The 19,401-nt window shown below is 41.9% G+C and overlaps 1 protein-coding gene across 1 annotated transcript in view; it reads left to right on the top strand.

The window, feature by feature from the left end:
• Positions 1-19,401, top strand: part of Agbl1 (ATP/GTP binding protein like 1) — a 744,973-nt gene that overhangs the window by 62,422 nt on the left and 663,150 nt on the right. The window contains exon 6 of the mRNA XM_035441643.1: positions 3,060-3,097. Coding sequence (XP_035297534.1) covers positions 3,060-3,097 — 38 coding nt within the window. The remainder of the gene's footprint in view (positions 1-3,059; positions 3,098-19,401) is intronic.

The following is a 19,401-nucleotide window of genomic DNA, read 5'->3' as shown; positions in this document are numbered from 1 at the left end:
AGAAATCAGTAAATAAATAGTCCCATGTCTAAGTGCCCTCCAGAATTATAGAAGGATGCTTTCAGCAGCATTCTGACTAGTTTCAGGTAGTTTTAGCATAGATTACCTTGAACTTAGCATGTCTTAAATGAAAGCCATTGATTTCTCTAATATGACTTCCCTTCTTAGTCACCCAGTGACTTTCTTATGCTTAGATTTACCTAGGCAAATATTTCAGGGAGTCACTCAGGTCTGTCTTCTCTTTTGTATTCTGTGACTATGTTTTGTGAATATAATGTTCATCTCACTTTTCCATCACTGACATCAAACCTTTTAATTAAAAGCAAACAAATAATATATCATCTAAAGTACTAGATTTGAATTCTTTATACTGTTGGATTTTGGCCTTAAGTATGACCTCCATTATTTTTCCCTAAGTGTTCTTTGTGACACTAACTAAATGACTAGTCCCAAATCATGACCTCCAAAGCAATAAATCATCCCTCGTGCATCAGGAACCAGCTTCAATTTGACTGCCACATTGACCAATCATAGAATGTCACCATTGGCATCATATTTATTTGTTATATCATCCTGCTATTTGATACTATCTAGAGAATTAAGATCTGGAGTCATCTTTAATGGTCCTGACAACAAGCAAAGAAGGACCAAGCCCATCAATTCATGGGCAAACGACTTGTTGACATGCTTTCATGTGCACGTGATGATTTGTTAACATGGGATTCTGATTCATCAGGTCAGGGAACAGGCTTGAGATTCTGCATTTCTGTTGGACTCTTAACAAATGTGAGGCTGCTGGTGAAGACTCACATTCTGATCAGCAAGACTCCAATTTTCCTTACCCCCCCCCCCCGTCTTCTCACCTCTACTCTGCCCCCTGAATCTATTGTCTTGTGTCTTTTACCATAGTGAAAGTGTTCTGCAAATCAGTCATAACAGGTAGTTTGTCCCTATAGACCTGGCTGGTGGTCTAAGACTAGGTTAGATGCCTTGCTTTAATATTCCTCATATTTTCCTGATTTCACACTTTTATTCTTTCCTTCTAATCTGTTTTGTCTTTTCTGCCTCACTATGTATTGTTCTTTGCTGTATATATTCCTCAAGAAGGCATAATCTAATATCAGGAACCTGTTGGGTTCATACTCTTAGATTTACCAGACTCTAACACAATGAGATAAATAAACTTTTGTTCTTTCTAAACAATGAAATCTCATGTATTTTGTTATCATAACAGAAAATAGACTGTGATACCTACAGAGGAAAACATTGGCTTGGAGAACACCACAACATGAATCTTGGAGGAACATTGTTTGTTCTTTTTAAGAATAGAATTAGTACATATGATCCTAATAACCTATGCTAAGGCCTATGAAGTAGTCATATAATCACCTCGGAAGATTGGGGAAATAGGCCAGAGGGATTGGATTGTCCTTTCTATGTTACACACACAAGTGGATAGACCTGTGCCCCAAACCAGGACTCCATTCTTCCTACTCCCCTACAGAATCTCTCATTGGCTAATTCCTTACCTCACAATGCTCTTTGTAGTGTGTCTAACATTGTAAACAGAGTCAGCAGCATTAAGAAGACAAATGAATGGGAGACTAAAATAGAAACAAAGCACTTGAGATACAGTTGCATCTCCTAACTTTACAACAGTGAAAGGCTGTGTGTAACTCACAGCACCCAGTGCAGACTTGCAGCAGAGACAATCACTCAGCTCAGTGAAACCAGCCCAGGAAGGTCACAAGACAGTGGGGTCACATACTGCTGAGAGACTTTCCCCATCATAGTTGTCTCTTTTTTTCTATTTGAATTTTGGCTTCTGCAACCCCACTCATAACTTCATGGAGATTAGCAGAATCCAAGTGCTACAGAACATAGGAACTATGTGGGATAGAACAAGAAGGGAATTGGAAGTCAGGGAAGTAACTCAGTATTTAGAGGAAAGAGTAGAGCAGCCAAATTAATCTCTTCAAAATAGATTAAGAGAGAAGGGAAGTATGTGAATCTGAAGGCAGGAAAAGTTTGAGAATGTTCCAGCAAGGCACCTACCTTACTGAATCACCAGCCGGGTGGATAGGGATCACATTGATGCACCCTCTAAATCCATTATTAGTACTAGTACCTCAAGGTGCACATGAGGCTTTGTTAGAATGAGATTCTAATTCAAGAGATCAGGAGTTGGCTGGAGATTCTACATTTCTCTTTGGGTCTCAGCAAACATGAAGTTGTAAGAGACCCACACACCGAGTAGCAATGCTAATCAAACCACAAATGCCATCCTTGGACCCTACTCTCATCATCTCATGTGATTTCAATCAGTCCTCGGTAAACTCACATCAAAATACCATGAATACATGAACTAAGCCCCCAGTAAATAAATTTTAGAGGATGCATTCAAAGGATAGCAGTGGGTTAGCTTTGTGTATTCATAGATTTGGGAAACCAATTGAAGGGTCACTAAGACTTGGAAGAAGAGATGTTTTTATTCTCCTCTGCTTTTTGCTGGAAAGGTTGTTGATTCTTCTGTGGGCACAAGCAATGTAGTTAGAGGAAAATCTCCACCAATGGTCTTCCTCTCCTCCCGATAGGTGCACGTTTGCCAGTGCATCCCCAGAGGCACCAGTGGCTCAGGAAGTTTGTACTGAACTGCTGTGTTCAGTGTGCCTCCTCACCCTCTCCTTCCCAATCACCCTCCAGAGTCTCCACATGTTTTCTGGTACAAATCAAGAAACTGACAAGCACACTGGCTGGTATCAGCGGCAGTTTAAAAAAGAAGAATGCTGTACAATGAAGTTGGTGGGAGGTGGGAAGCAATAGGGGGGGAAGGATATTTTCAGCAGCAGGGAGACCCATTTGGAAGATAGACACCTCACTTAATGTGATTTCTATGTTTATGCCTCTTTAATGGTCAGCAGAGATCAATAGAATACCTTATATGTGGTTAATAATGAGTCTAATAGGTGGCAGCCATGAACACACTACCAATGGGGTCCATGGGCTAACAAAAAAGACCACTGAACATTGACTTTTCACTTTTCTTTCTTTCTCCCCAGGGTAGCCACTGAAGTTCTGGCAGCATTGCTGAAATCCAGTAAGCATCCCTTTAAAAGGGGGGTTATCTCTTTCCATTTGTTCCATGGCTCCGTTCTGACCTATGAAGAAATAGAGGGCTGTGTCCTGAGTCTAGTGGAGAAAGAAGAGAATCTGATGGCTATAAAAAAGATAGTGACTATATCTCCACATGGACATGTCCACTTATAATACATGACCATTAATGTTGATGGTCAACTTGACTGATTCTAGAATCACCTGAGAGAAGTATCTCTTGGCTTGCTTCTGAGGGATTATCACGGTTGAATTAATTGAAGTAGGGAAAGCTGGTCAATATGGGTGCCACCATTTACTGGTAGAGATCATTTATTGCTCTCTGCTTTTTGGCTGTGGGTGCAAATGGCCAGCTGCTTCAAGCTCCTGGCGCCTTGATTTCTCTGCCATAATGAACTGTACCTTGAACTCTGGGCCAAGATAAACCTTTTCTCCCTTGAGTTGCTGTTTGTCAGAGTATTTTATCACAGCAACAAGAAAAATAGCTAAGAGAAAGACAGCCTTCCCTACAAGGGAAGTAAGTTGTCTGTTGCAGCCCTGGGGACTCTTCAATTCCTTCTGACACAGGAAGCAGCCCTTCAGCATTACTAGAATAAATCCCAGTCTGTGGGACTGTCCAGTGGAAGAAAGGCTACGACTGGGTAGGTAGCAGATTCTTGCATTTGGTTTTTAACTTAGCTCATGACTCTATGTGCTTGGGCAGGTAGGGTGTTGGGAATTACTTGGACAATGTAGATATTGCTAAGTTTCTTTCTTTTTTATTAAAAAGTTATTTCTTTCCTCAGCTATATGAGTGATTGCAAAAGAATAGCTTGAAGGGTCTGAATTATTGTGAAGATCTTTTTTTTTTTTGCCTCATAGCCTTAGCCTAATTACATTGGGAGTCAGTTTCACATGTGCAATATAATAGACGGTATGATGCACTTGGGAGTGAAATCTTGGCTTAATGTTTTTATTCCTCCCCTCCTTACCGCTTCATCTGTTTTAATTTGGCACCTTAGAAACCAACTTCTTCAATGGTGGTATTTGTTTCTCTATAGGGAGCCTGAGGCCTGTGGGTAATAGGTGAACTTTAATAAAACTTATAAATAAATAAATAAAAATAAAAACCACTATTTCTCCACCAACCATACATCTCTGTCAACCAGAAGCATGGAGAAAAAGCCAAACATATGATGTTTCTTTTTATAGACTGAAGAGAAAAATGAATCTTGAATTCATTTGGTTGATTGGAGCTTCATACTGTGTCCAAGTCTACCCACAAACACAGCTTTAAAGCATGGGGTAGACTGAAGGCAGTGACAGCAGGATGGGAAAGGGGGAGAAGGAGATGGAAAGATATTACTTGTGGGTTCTGGGGAGGAGCACTGGTTCTTCAGAGTGGCATTATTACAGGTTTAACATCTTGGTTCTTGTTATGGCACATGGTATCATTCTCCACTCTAATGCTTGGTGTTTGATGCATCAGGGTGAGAGACGTGAAGACAATGAGCATTGCCCATTGGGCTAATCATTGAGTACCATGCTTTTGGCCAGTATCTTTCTCCCGGGTCTTCCCAGCCCAGCTTTGGCAGTGGAAAACTTGATGTGCTCTGGGAAGGGAGCCCTGAGAGCTACACTTATCTCTAACATAATACCCATTTAGCCGTCTTACCTCTAACATACACACACATTTAGCCCTTAAGCTTGAAGTTAGGTACCCTTTCATAATGTGTACCTATCATGTGAAAAATCTGAAATTAGGCCCACGTTCCTCAACTTTAGAGATAAGGATCATGGTCTCTTGGACTTGGAAAAGACCATAGTATGTATAAATATGAATGGACTCAGTTATACACTGTGCCTAGGTTTCCACACACTGGCTGTGTTTAATGGAGCCCGCAGTGGTACAGGACCTTCTAACTTACATTCTTCTTTTAGAGCAGTGGTTCTCAACCTTCTTAATATTGTGACCTTTTAATACAATTCCCCAGTTGTGGTGAACCCCAATAAATTATTTTGTTGTTACTTCATAACTGAAATTTTTGCTACTGCTATGAATTGTAATGTAAATATCTGTGTTTTATGATGCTCTTAGGCAACCCTGTGAAAAGATCATTTGATCTCCAAAAGGGTCACAATCCACAGGCTGAGAATCACTGTTTAAGAGGTTGTCTCTAACTTACATTCTCTGAAGAATCTTCCTTCCATAACCTGGTTAGGCTTTGCTGCTCTCTGTTCACCTAGGCTCTTCTGCGTAAGCGCTGACTTCACTGTCCTGAAGTTGTTTTTGTCCTTGTCTCTCAGTAGAAGCTTTTAAGGGACAGGGGTTATTTATATTGATCCATGTGTTTCTTGTAGCAGCACAACAAAGCTGAAAGTACATATTTGTTGATTACAATTAATTGAATGATTTGTGATATTTACCCACACAAAATAGTGAGATTGTTCTTTACAGCCTAAATCTAACAATCTATGCTTAGAACCAATGGACTTAACATTTGTAGTTCTAATCTCTATTTATTTTACTAATAGACTGTTAGAGAACTGAAAGCCTGCTGTCTTCCACATATAAAGCAGGGTTTCCTGTCCCATTATGAAGATACACAGGGTTATCTGCTAATTCTGCTGAGCTGTCCACATGAGTCTTTGCCTGCCTGGGACTATGGTTATTTATACCATGAGACAGTTGCATCAGAGGCTCTCTAATATTCTTTCTCACACTAAATACAAAGACTTCATCTATATCAGTCTCTCAACCTGGACACCATTGGCATTTTGGATTCAATGTTTCTTTCTTGTCAGGATCTGTTCTATGCCTTGTGGGCTATTTAGTGACTCCCCTGATCTCTGTGTAATGGCACCTAGCATTGTGTTTAGATATAGCAACCCACCTGACCCTGCTTCTCAGAACCACCAATACCTATTTGGGTACACCCATTAGCTGAAATCTACCCAGACTTTCAAAGGGTCCTTTGCTATACACCTTTTTTGGCATTTCATAAACATTTTCATCTTTCATAATTGATTTAAGATTCCCCAGCCATCAAGCATCATTCATATGCATTCATAAGCAGTAAGAACTCAGAAAGGAGACCATTGTTATGAACATTCACAAATTGCTTGGAGAGAAACCTGCTGGGGAAGATCTGGAAAGTCTTGGGATAAAGAGGGCAGGTAGGTTTTTATCACAAGTGGCAACTCTAATGTATAGGTAGAAAGATTCTGAGATTATATATGAGCTCAGCACTAAAGAGGGCTGCACTTAGATGGAAAAGTTGGACCCTGGGCTTGAGGAGCAATCACAACCTTCCAAACAGGTGCCATCATTGACTACTAGCCTAACCAATGCTTATACATGGCATCACGTATCTGGATGTAGAAAATACCAATCCAGGTAGAGTGGAGTTCCTGCAGTATTTTGAGTGTCTTGGAAGTTTCTAGTCACTTTATGGTGTCTACATGTCATGTGTAGCTAAACGTCATCATGGATTTCCTTTTAACTTGAATTGCAGAGTGAGTTCCTATTTGTTGAACTTAAATGTAGGAAGTTAGATTTTGTCTAAAATTTAAGCTGCATGTGGCACAGCATTCCTGGAATGATAGTCAAACTTTAAACTATAAAAGACATACTTCTTTTAGGTGGCAGTTCTTCTGGCATTGATGTTTACTTGTCTGTGAGTATAAAAGTTGGCAGTTGTAGTAGATCTCAGTAACGGCATTACAAACAGAGGACATTGCCCTGTCTAAATAAAACTAGATCAAAATATTCACTGTTTCAGTGTAGTCAGTATTCCTACAACAGTCAAATACTAGGACAGGCTTAGGAATCTGAGGTCACTAAGGACCCTATTTATTTGTGGATGTCTAGAGTTGATCCCCACTAGTGGCAGAAAAAACAGGACTTACAGTTTCAGGAGGAGATGTGGGGCTTTCCCATAGCAGTGACACAGGGAAAGTAAAGAACCTTGAATCACATTGGGGAGACTTCACTATTTTTCTTTGGCTCTCTTTCCCTTATTGACCAGAGGCTTCAGGGAAAACTGGCATAGGCTACATGGCAGAGAAATGAAGCAAAAGGTATTTCACATTTCTTTCAATTCCTGAGCAGGCAAATTTTGTTCAGAAATCAGGCCACTTGCCCAATTGTTTCAGCCATTTGACACTATAAATGAAAAAAAAAGTCATTGTGTAGTCAAGAGTCCATTTATTTCTGTCTTTTAGATTAGAATGGCCTGATCTAAATTCCATGTTGTTCCTCAAATCAGTTCTTTTCTGTGCTCACACATACACAAATTCTCCACCGTATGTTCCTGTACCAAGAACTTGCCTTCTTGTGTTTTATTCTATCCAAAAGCACTTAGCTTTTTATTATCAAAATTTAATAAAGCCTTGATTAAGAAATCGCACTGCTTCAATTGCTTGTGTTGGTTTTCTCTAACAAGCCAAAACAACATCTTGTGTGTGCTCTCTCTCTCTCTCCTGCTTCTTTTCTCCCTCCCTCCACCATGCTTCTGTTTCTCTCACTTTTCTCTCTGCCCTTCTCCCTCACTTTCCTAGCCCTCTCTTGATATCATTGTCCCCACAGCCCCTCCCTCTTCCTTTTTGTTTCTTAACCTCCTTTCTGCATGCATTAACCATGAATGTATTTATGAAAAATTGTGACCCTGGAAGCAGCCCTTGAATGAGGGGCAGCGATGGGATTAGAGTTGATTTGTGCTGGCCCCAGGGATGAATCTTCCAATGATGTCTTGGCATTAACCTTGCTGCCCAGATTTAAAGGTCATAATCTTGCAACAAGGAAACACCTTCTGTCTGGTTCAGGCCCTAAATCTTACTAAGGGAATGAGGAGTCTCCTTCATACTGCTCTCCTACTTAGGAATTAACATTTAGAAGACTCTGGAAGTTTGCAGAAGTTAGGGAGTAGGAGGAGGCTGAGAGAAGTTAGCAGAGGAAGAAACACAGAGGAAAAAAAGGAGGGAGGGGAATATACAAGAGAGCAAATGGAAAGTTTGGCAGGAAGATGAGATTTCTCACAGCCCTTCCTAGTTAATGTTCTGTCTGTCTGGTTCTCAGGGGACAGCCTTCAGCAGAATAGGAAGGAAGGGCAAACCTTGTAAACACCGGGAGACCTAACATGGCCAGACAGCCTCATGCCCAGAATGAACACTTTGGTGTAGGCTGGTGGTCAGCAGTGCAGGTGCTGTAGGACACAGTGGCCAGATGATTGTGCTACTGTAAAATTCCCAAGATTTGCCAAAGATGCTAGGCATGCTGGCATCTCTTCAGAATGGATGTGTGTTTGAAGATGGTTGTCTTTGTGCCCCTGTTGGTCTGGTGGCCATATACAAATACTAGCAGATTAGTGCAGCCTTCACTGCACTGATGTGCTTATCCCATGCTTCCACATTGTCTGTGACTTTCCCTACAGGAGCACTGCCCTGCCTTGACAAGCCTGCTACTCCAGATTGCCCAGACACCATGCTTCCTCTGATGTCAGTTTCCTATGACACTAAAGATGGCCAGACTGTCACAGCTGTAAAACCTTGAGTTTTCCTTGCAGTTCTTCAAGCATTTGTCTTTTATTCTCTCTCTCTCTCTCTCTCTCTCTCTCTCTCTGTGTGTGTGTGTGTGTGTGTGTGTGTACACACAGGCACACTTGTGTGAGTTCACTTGTATGGGGGCTAGAAAACAACTTTAAAAGTTGTTCCTAAGTCACTTTCCATCTTGCTTTTTTGAAAGAGTCTCTTACTCAACCTGGAGCTTTCCAAGGAGGCAATGTAGCTGGTCAATGAGCCCCAGGGATCTGTTTCTCTTTACCTCTCCAGTATGGGGATTAGGAACATGGTTCATGACCATACCTGGTGTTTTTGTGTGGCTTCTGGAGACTGAATTGGACTTACGTCCTCATTTTTGCACAATAAGCACTTTACCAGTCAACTCATCTACCTTCCCAACCCAGTCATTATTTATTTTTTGATGAATTCATAGTAATCTCTATATTTATTGTGTACAGTATGATGTGAAACGTGACACGTGGAGGAATGGGTAAGTAGAGTGAAATAGCTTCTTCCTTTCTTTTCTTCCCTTTCCTCTCCTCTCCTTTATTTTTCTTTCCTCTCCTTTCCTTTCTTTCCCCTTCTCTCTTTCTTCTCTTTGAAACATAGTCTCACTCCTTTGGAGTAGGCTGGCCTAGAACTTACTGTGTATCTAGGCTGAACTTGAACTCGTGATCCTCTGACTTCTGCTTCTTAGTGTTGAGACAACAAGCATGGCCCATCATGCTTTGCCAAACGTGCATTTGCTGGGTAGAGAACTTATCTATGTCAATCTAGTTCTCATGAATCCCCTGCAGGGTAATTAAGGGACATTGTTAGAAACATATGGCCCCAGACACCCTATAAACTATTGATTTTACTTGTCCCTCGAATTCCCATAGAGGAAAACTGAGGAGCAGGCAGAAGTGGTGAGCCCCACAGAGCTCCGACAGCCAGCACACAGGGCTCTTCTTAGATCTCTGCTCATGTGCCTCTGCCAGGGGATGTCTGAATACTACCCACTTAATCTGTTACAGTGTAAAGTGGTTCTCAGCCTCCCTAAAGCTTTGACCCTTTAACACAGTTCTTTATGTTGTGGTGACACCCAACCATAAAATTATTTCCATTGCTACTTTATAACTGTAATTTTGCTACTGTTATGAATCATATTGTAAATAGCTGGTATTCAGGATAGGAGATATCATGACCCACAGGTTGAGAACCACTGTTGTATACAGACTGGAACTAGCCATGGTGACATCAACGATCATGTGCTTTTGCAGATAAACATATCTGTTTTCTTCTTGGATCAAGCCCATGGAAGTTGGGCTTTTTGCCACATCCTTATACCTCATATGGGGCCGTGGCAGAGGCTATGCTCATCATCAATATTGAATAAGGAAGGAGTCCAATTTCCTAGAATTTGTTTTCAATGTGCCTTAGTGATTGTGGAATGTTCATAAACCAAGTTATGGCTTCTGTGGAAGCATGCAATATACTTCACTGATGAGCCAAAAATCTCCCTCAAATAGTATTTGTCACACAGGGATGGACTGCTGCAACAGGCAGCATAGCAAGCTGCATCCATCATGGTTCTGGGTTAAAATGACAACAATTACATTATATCCACCTTTTATTGAGTTGTTACTATGCCAGACACTGTGAATACGTTTAACCTGTAAAGGAGTTTTTGCCATTCCCATTTTACAAGTGAGGTAAATAGGAAGGCTTAAGACATGTATCCAGCCAGCAGGCTTCAGGGTTCACCTGGTGGTGAGCTAAGCCCTGTGCTGCACCAGGAAGAGATTCAAGAGGCTAGGCACTTAACCCAAGAAGGTACAACCAGATGTGGAAAGGAAGCTAAGTAAACAATTTCTGAGTCTCAGGAGGCTATTATGGAAGATCATGTGTTACTCAAGTCAGAAACTTTACACAGTCTATTCCACATAACATTCGTGTGTGTGTGTGTGTGTGTGTGTGTGTGTGTGTGTGTGTGTGTGTGTGTGTGTGTGTGTGTGTCATGGCTGCTGCTTTGAGGGTGACCATCAGGCAAGGCTGATGGATGATGGCATGAGATGCCCGAGCAAGGGAGCAGGAACTGGGAGGGTTGCGGGCTCCTGTTACATCATACCACATTCAATTCGGCATATTCCCCTTTATTTTCTTGGCTCAGAGTCCACCCATCTCTGCCAAATACGTATTTTTGCATAAGTACAAAAAGTATTTTGTAAAAGTTCAAGTTATAAGTTGCAGCTATCTCGGTTGTCCCTTTGCCCCACCTCCCAGCCCAAGTTTGACACTGCCGGTTGTGTGGGTTAAGGTTCAGATAGTGACTCCTGTAGTTCCTCTTCCTGCCATGTGGTGGGGCTGTTCTTCTAGTTATCTTCACCATTACTAGTCCAATATTTATTTTCGGTGAGTAATTTGTTTATCGGGAGGTTATTTTAATCTAATTTTGGCCATATTTGCTAGTGCACACTATCTGCGCTTCCCAGCGTTAGCAGCTTGCATGTCTTGAAGGAAATTAGCTGAAGATGGTCTCTGAGGCATTTGCACAGCCATTATTTAAGGGATGTGGGAGGAGGCCCAGCGAGTGAAGCCTGGGGTTAGAACAGCGGATGGATGGAATTTGTTCCCTTCCTAGTGTTGTTAGCATGATTGAGCAGGATTGACCGAGGGCGGGGGAGTCTGAGTAGCTTTTTGCAGGCTGTCTCTGCTTGACAGCAGCAATGCTAGTGGTTAGGGTCGCCAGTCTCCTAGAACATTGTGACAACTTGCAAAGGACCTAGATCAGTCTGGAAGGACAGCAGTCCTCTAGTTCTACACTCTTCTGCAGGAGTCGCTCCTCCCATTTGATGGCATTTTAATGAACTGCTATTGCAAGCCCTCTGTAACCTGGGGGTGGGAGAGGCTGGAAAGAGCCACTATAGACCAGAACACCCACAGCAAGCAGTGATGATGACAGTGATTAATAACACCTGCTGGACACTTTGCTCACGTGTCATTGAATTCTTTGTCCTCATTAATAGAATAATCATATTATGATGCCTGCTTTATATGTGCAAGGAAGATGTAGCTAGCAGAAAATAAAGGCTTGCTGAGACCCTGCAAATAACACAAGGAAAGTGAAATTCTACCTCAGTTGTGACTGCTTCCAAAGTACCTCATCTTCCTATTTTTGCCAACCTTCAGATGGAGCCACGAACCCAGGACTCTGATTTTAGCCCAAGATTGACTATTCCATCTAACTTGGCCTTTGCCATTGTACTTGAGTTCAGGTTAGTTTTCTGTAAGTGGAGAGGTTGGTGGAGGGAGGTGTTGGGTTTTATTTGGAACAGAATCTTCTATTTTTATTATCAAAGTCTAAGCATAAATGATACATGCACAGCAGATACATACAATGGTAACACAGGGGGAGACACCAGTTAAAAACAGCTTGGCAAGCTGGGCATTGATGGCGCATGCCTTTAATCCCAGCACTCGGAAGGCAGAGGCAGGCAGACCTCTGTGAGTTTGAGGCCAGCCTGGTCTACAGAGTGAGTTCCAGGACAGGCTCCAAAGCAATTCAAAAGAAACCCTGTCTTGAAAAACAAGAACAACAAACAAACAAACAAACAAAACAGCTTGGTTTTCCATTGCTTCCTGACTCCTGTTAGACTGAGAAGCTTCCAAGGAAATTTCTGGGGGTCTGGAAGAAATCAACATTGAAAAATTCTGAATGAATGTCTGTGTGGAGTCTTGGAGGTTTGACCTGTTGTTTGGGATTACAGCTTAAAGATGGAGTGATGTGATGCTTCCTGTGGGAGGCGGGAAAAGTGTGCCACACTTGTCCAAGCAGTGGCCATAAAAAATAATAAAAAAATAAATAAGCTTAGTGAAATCTGATCCAGAGGAAGCCAGAATCTTGTTTTCATCATCAAGCCCCATTGAGTGGTTTTGGAGTGTCTTAGGGCTAATGGGCCTAACTAAGCAATTGAACTGAACCTGAGACATTAAGGACAGTGAGGTTGTACTAGAACTCCTTCCTGTGATGGTCAATCTCTTCAGAGGTGACTATCCTGGATCTTAACAGAGCTGAGGATGGGGGTGATGACGATGCTTCTGCTTGACACAAAACTTGGCTACAAATTATTATTGCCATTTAGTTGTTAACTAGGGTCAGTTCTTACGCAAAGGTAGGATGCTATCTTTTACTACCTCTGTCTCCAGGGCTTTCCCTCTGTCATAGCATTTGCTTGCAAGTTTGGGTCATAGTGCTCTTTTGAAAAGACTGTAATGTAAAAATTTCCAAGTTTCCAAGTCAAGCATGAAGGGGGCATGAATTTAATATAATTGCATAACAACCTCCATAAGGCCAGGATATGATGGAGAATAGCATTTACATAGCAGTTATGATGTCTGCTTTCATGATACTGTGGGGTCAAATTGTAGTATCCATGGAGACATGGATATCAAGGTATGCGGGTCTGTCCCCTTTAAAAATAATGACTACCGTAGAAATAAGTGATGTAGCAGGAATGGGAATAGGGCATTGGATTTTTAGTAAACTTTGGTAAAAGTCAATGTTAGTTTATTATTACTGTCACTGGAGGTTTCTGGAGTTGATGCTACATAGGGATGGGGCTTGTTCAAATTAAATTAGTCTCCTAAGGTTTGTCCCCTGCATTGAATGACAACTGGTTGTTTTTAGTGTCTATCTTCCCTGTAGAAACCTTTTCTGTGAAAGGACTAACATAAAACAGTTTAGAGTTTGTGAACCACACAGTTTCTGTTACAGCGATTTCTCTTTGCCCTGAGAGGGCAGAAGCGGCTATAGGAAGCACATAACGGAATAGCTATGACTGAGTCCCCATAAAACTTGATCAAAATAGGCTGTGGGCAGTGTGCTGACCCCTACTTTAGACTGAGTGAGCCTCAGCCCTGGGGACTGTATTCCATTAATCCTTATTTCTTACGCCATTAACCCTAATGCATTTTCTACAGCAGACATTCCGAGCAAGTTATTTGAAAAAGCAAAGGAATAAGTAAACACCCAAATACATGCAAATCTGGTCCCCAGCAGCCCATCGATATTCACTTCCTTTCTTTTCATTTTGGGCACTCAGGAGTTAACACCCTGGGCTGTGGAGTTGTAAACCCTTTAGATTTTAGAACTTGTATCATTCTGGCATAATTGATGGCAGGCTGTGGGTTGACAAAGATAAAGTCTCACAACGATTTAAAGGGATAGACGAAAAGATAAACACTGCACAGCTCTACTGTGTACGTCACACGACTGCTTCCTCACCACGTCCAGGATTGACTGTGTGATTATTTATTTGTGTCAAGATGCACATCAACTGTTTCCCACAGATTCTAGAAGTAGCAGGTGACAAAGCAACTTTTCATATATTAACTTATTTAATGCCCAAAACAGTCCTGTAAGACAGGTAAATATTTAACAACTGCAGGACAGTGACTTTCGATGTGATTGATTTTGCCCCTAAAGGAACATTTATCTAGGCTGAGGACATGGTGACGATCACATCTGAGGAAGGGTTGCTCCTGGAAGCCATGGAATAGAGGCCACTTTGCTATTAACATCCTACAATGCTTAGGATGACCCCTATAATAAGTAATATCCAGACCCAGATGTCCACAATGGGAGGTGAGGAAGTCTTGTTCTCTTCAGGCTCAGGGAGGTGGGTCAAGTTCCCCATAGCTGTGTAACATGCTTTGGGTGTGCTGGGAATGAAATATACCCATTTATTCCATTCTAGAAGGTTTCATATCTATTTTTGAAAAAAGTAAGTGATTTTGAATGAAATCTTGGCAGAGATGTGTATATAAATGGGCTGACAGTAAGGGTTAGAGATGCCACTCAACCTTTCCTTAGCTCCTGTCCTTAACCCCAGACCTCTACTGGAACCTTAGTCCTGCTACACTTTCTGGAGCCAGAAAGTGTGTGTGTGTGTGTGTGTGTGTGTGTGTGTGTGTAAAGCTTCCATGTTGTGCTTTAGTAAGATGGAGCTGTGCAGGAAGAGAAGGGAGACATAGGGGTCTTGGAGGAAGTCATTGCTGGTATAGTCCAGGTGGTAGGAGAGAGAATGGAAATATTGATAGAGATTGGACTTGAGTTCAAAGGAGCATGCAGAAGGTGCAAGGACTTGGAACTTCATAGTGATGTGCTATAGGATGACAAGGCCAGAGTCAGAAGGCTAGATGTGTATGCTCATTGCTCCTCCTCCTGGTGGTTCTATGAAGCATGGGCTGAATTACATGATGTCCATAAAACCACAGAATTTGCTTTCTTGAAATCCATAGTACTCAGCTGCATTGTGCCCTGAAGCAGAAGGGACCATAGCACACAGGTGCCTCCTGTATCAACTGGCAGAGAGGGCTGGTGGACAAAGTTTCCATTTCCTTTCTTCCAAGTGTGAATTCTGACTTTCTTCTTCGGGTGTCATCCTCTGATGCACTGACAGTGGAAGCTGTACCAATAAATCTTTCCTTCAATCTGCCCAAGTCCCACCGCCATGTGGGCGGCCAAAATAATATACAGAGACTTATATTAGGTACAATGCTGCTGGTCAATGACTAGGATTTCTTATCTGCTATCTCAGTCTTAATTGCCAACCATAATTATTAATCTATATATTTTATAAAGACTTATAGAGGACACTGGCCTTGTGTTCTGTCTTCCTGGTGGTCACATGGCGACTCCTGTCTCTACTACATTTCCCAGAATCCTCCTTGACTCCTAGTCCCACCTAACTTGCTCCCTATTGGCCAACAGTATTTTATTTATCAACCAATAAGACAAACATATATGCAGAAGGGCCTCCCCCATCAGGAAGCAGCCAAGTGAAGTGAGGGAAAGGGTTTCCCAGGGGCCTCAGAAAGAGTAACAGTTATTCTGGGGCTTGGTGAGCACCTTCTCACCCACTGAGACAATAAGCTCAAAGCAACACAGTGGATGCATGGGAATGTCCCCAAAGTTTCAGGGCAAAGCTACTCACTCCTTGGGGCTCGTTTGAAGAAATGTCAGAGACAAGTAATAATGAAGAAGGGCCTGGCATCTTCCTTCACTTTTCTGTGCCTGCCTGCCATGGCTGTGAAAGTGTGTGTGCACCTGTAACTTCTCTCTGCAATGGCTGTGAAAGTGTGTGTGCACCTGTAACTTCTCTCTGCCATGGCTCTCACAGTGTGTGTGTGCACCTGTAACTTCTCTCTGCAATGGCTCTCACAGTGTCTGTGTGTATGTGTGCACCTGTAACTTCTCCCTTCACATTGGCCCCTGGCTTTAACTCCCCTGATTTTTGTTATTTTTATTCACTGAGTTTTGACAATTTCCATTTGCTGGGCTCTCAAGATTTCAAGAATGTTATTGTTGTAGGTTCTGCCTTGTAACTCCTTCTTACAGTGTGGGTCTCAGCCCAGGTGCCCCATCTGCAAAGTCTTCCCTGAACAAGTAGTCTAATATAGCTGCCCCACCCAGTCCTTGGAAATCACTCTTCAGTTTCCACTTGCCAGTTCATGAAGTTTCTGTGTGTGTTAGCACCTGCATCCCTCCACTGTCTTCACACACATGTATGCCCCACGAGATCTGAGACTTCATTTTGTTTTTAGCTGTGTTCCTAGCGATAGCAATAGTGCCTGGAACAAATTGGCCTATCACTGATGCTAAATAAATAATTGTCAAGTGAACTAATATAGCACCCTAGGTGTGAGCATGGTTTCAATTTCGGTTTTATTGCCTAAAGCAGCAATGGCAGGATTTGGTTTGGAGGGAAAGGCTCTGTTTATTTGTGTATGCAAAGTAACTCATCCAGGTTGCTGCACATTGCTGGGAATCAATTGAATTTAGGTATTTTCAAAAGTATCAACATGACAATATGATCATATTTTCTTACACCAACTGAAAGGAACATCAATATACACATACTACTAAGAGTGGAAAAAAAGCTGCCAACTGCAATAGACACCATGTTGGTAACATCTAACCATTTGTAAAAACATGGAAGATATGTTTTAGAATCGATAAAAGTATAATCCAGGCCTGCAGGCCTGTCATCCTATCTATTCAAGAGGCTGTAGGAAGAGAGTAAGTTCAAAGCCTGGCAATTAGTGAGACCCTGTCTTAAAAATAATAATTAAAATAGTTAAAATGTGATTAAATCACAGCTCAGTGGTACAGTTGAGCCTACCTTAAGTTCAAACCCCAGCACCACACACACAAAACGAAAAAATTAATAAATTATGTTCTGAGAATACCGATTTGCTTGCTATATGTGATGTGGAATGTGGAATCAGAGGATCTTTGTTCTAGTGGCCTTTCTCTCTTGGGGTGTAGTGTGGCCGAGCATCTTGTACCAGGCAGTGAGCACACAGGACAGGAGGGATGGCATTACCTCCATTCTGCAGGGTGAGGCAGATATAAACTCCAAGGCTTCCCTGAGGGGAAACGTTCTTCTGGTTTAAACTATGTCATAGGAAGCTACTAACAGGTGCTTCTGGTTTAGAAGAAAAACATCCAGACTCAAAACCATGTGAAAAAACACTATGAGTGGCCCCTTCTCCATCTGAACCACTATACCTGGAGCTACGAGAAAGTGTCCTTAATTTTACAAAGGCAGGAGATAGGAAAACAGGATTTGCTTGAAATGAATAACTCAACCTATAAGCAAGTTTTCTGAGATGTATCAACATGACAAAGAGAAAGAGGTACCTGGAAATACATTTAGCATCATTGCTATTGTTTAAACAACAAATAATGGAGTGTGATTTCCACTCCTGATGGTGTTTAGTTATGTTTCAGTCTGCATCTCGTTGCTTCTTCTCTACATGGGAGGCAAGCCTCTGCTGCAACTACAGTGAGTGAATGAGTACAACCTTAGGCCTCTCCTCAGAATCATTGCGCTTTGATTACATTCTGAGCCTGACTTCTGGCCTGGTCTCACTTAGTTTCTGTCTGGGTATTGGAAAGACACCACCCACACTCCCCCACCCTGCTCAGACATTGCCTTGAATGACATGAATAATTGTTGGCTACTTATTTGCAAACATAAACCTGGGATTTGCATCTCACAACTGGGAGGAAACAGGCAGATGGAAGATGGGGAGAGAAACCTATTTCATCTGAGACCCTTAGGCATTCTCTCTATCAGCCTTCCAGAAGCATACAAGAAGTTAGTTGTACTGGGAAGAGGTATATGTTTGTACTGGATGCAAAATTGGATTCTAACTGGGGTATCAAGGGTTTGGAGACAGCACGGGCCCTCAGCTCTCCAGTCAGATGGCAGATTCCATTAGAATCCTAGAGATGCCATGTATAAAGCTTGATGGACTTCAGTAAGTCTTTCAACATCTCTCAGATTCTGCATGTTAATTTGTAAAAGGAGAAACATAATGCTTAACCTACAGAACTTCCATAAGACAAACGAGATGATCCATGTGAAATGATTAGCTGATGCTCAACACATAGGAAACATTCAGCAAACAAATAGTTCCCCTTGTACCTGATATTATAGTGGGGAAGCAGACAGCTCATTGTCTTACAATGTGATTTGGAAGCCTCAGGAAAGGCTATTTTGTCCAGAAATATTGTCTAAATTGGCACACTGAGAAAATCACCAAAACAATCTATGGCAAAGGTACACACAGTACATACGTAGTTAGGGGCATCTTCATCTTGAGCCTCATAATATCTCAGTACTGTGAGTTCTAGGTGAGATATTTTGGGGACTGAGAGCTGTGGGTCAAAGCGCAAATTTCAGTGTGAAGTCCTGATTGGAACTGGGCAAATTTTGTGGTGTGATTGTTCCTGGTTGGTAGACTGTGAGGAGAGGGCTTGCAAGAAGACCTTGGAAGGTACAGTAGAATTCGATGAGCCTTGTTAAGTGATTGTCTGCAATAAGTTTTATTTCCCATGAAGGAAGAGCTTACACATGGTCAGAAAATGGACTTTTAGGAAGTTTCTGAACAAAGCATAGAGCTCTTTGATCTTTACAGGCAGGAATTTCCCAAGAGAGCATGTTAGAGTATTCAACGTAGCTAAATGTCATTTCTCTCCCAGAAGTGTCAGAAGGCCTCAAATCCTTATATTTATTCTTATACACATATATCTCATTATATCCAGGAGTAGATTTTATGGTTTGAATATGAAATAGCCTCACAGAATCAAGTGTTTGAGCCCAGGTGCCCAGCTGGTAGTGCTGTGTTGGAGTTTTAGGGAAACTCTAGGAAGGGAGGCCTAGCTTGATGAAGTAGTTACTGGGATCACATCTTTGGTGTCTATTGTGACCTGCCCCTCCCTGAATCCCTCTGCTTGCTGTCTGTTATGGTGAGCTGACTTGCTCTGCCATGTAGTCCCCGTGGTGATTATTGGGCTTCTGTTGGCACTATACCAGCTCTCTATGACCCATTTCTTCTTAGAATGGAAATTTTAACACCGTGTATTTTGGGAAGGCATAACTTGCACTTGATCTTCTAGATAGGAGTTCACATCTATGAGTTTACCTTGGACCACACAGGCTATTCTCGAATTATCAAGGGAGGCAGGAGGGGGCACATTGCAACTGCAAACGCATTCAAAGAGTAGTACTTAATAACGCACTCAAGATTACACAGCTAGAAAATGGTACATTTAATGTTCAACTTAAAAGCTGTGTGATTCCTGTGCTCCTGTTCTTGAATGGTGATTTTAAAAGAACATACCCTTATGTGGGACATTTGACACTTTGTTGTGCATGAGAACTGAGGGGCTGTTAGAATCATAAACAGTGCTGTTGGTGT

This window comes from Cricetulus griseus, chromosome 3, assembly GCF_003668045.3.
Source record: "Cricetulus griseus strain 17A/GY chromosome 3, alternate assembly CriGri-PICRH-1.0, whole genome shotgun sequence".
Taxonomy (NCBI): Eukaryota; Metazoa; Chordata; class Mammalia; order Rodentia; family Cricetidae; genus Cricetulus; species Cricetulus griseus.
Note: the sequence above shows the minus strand (reverse complement) of the source record. Positions and strands in the feature narration are given on the sequence as shown.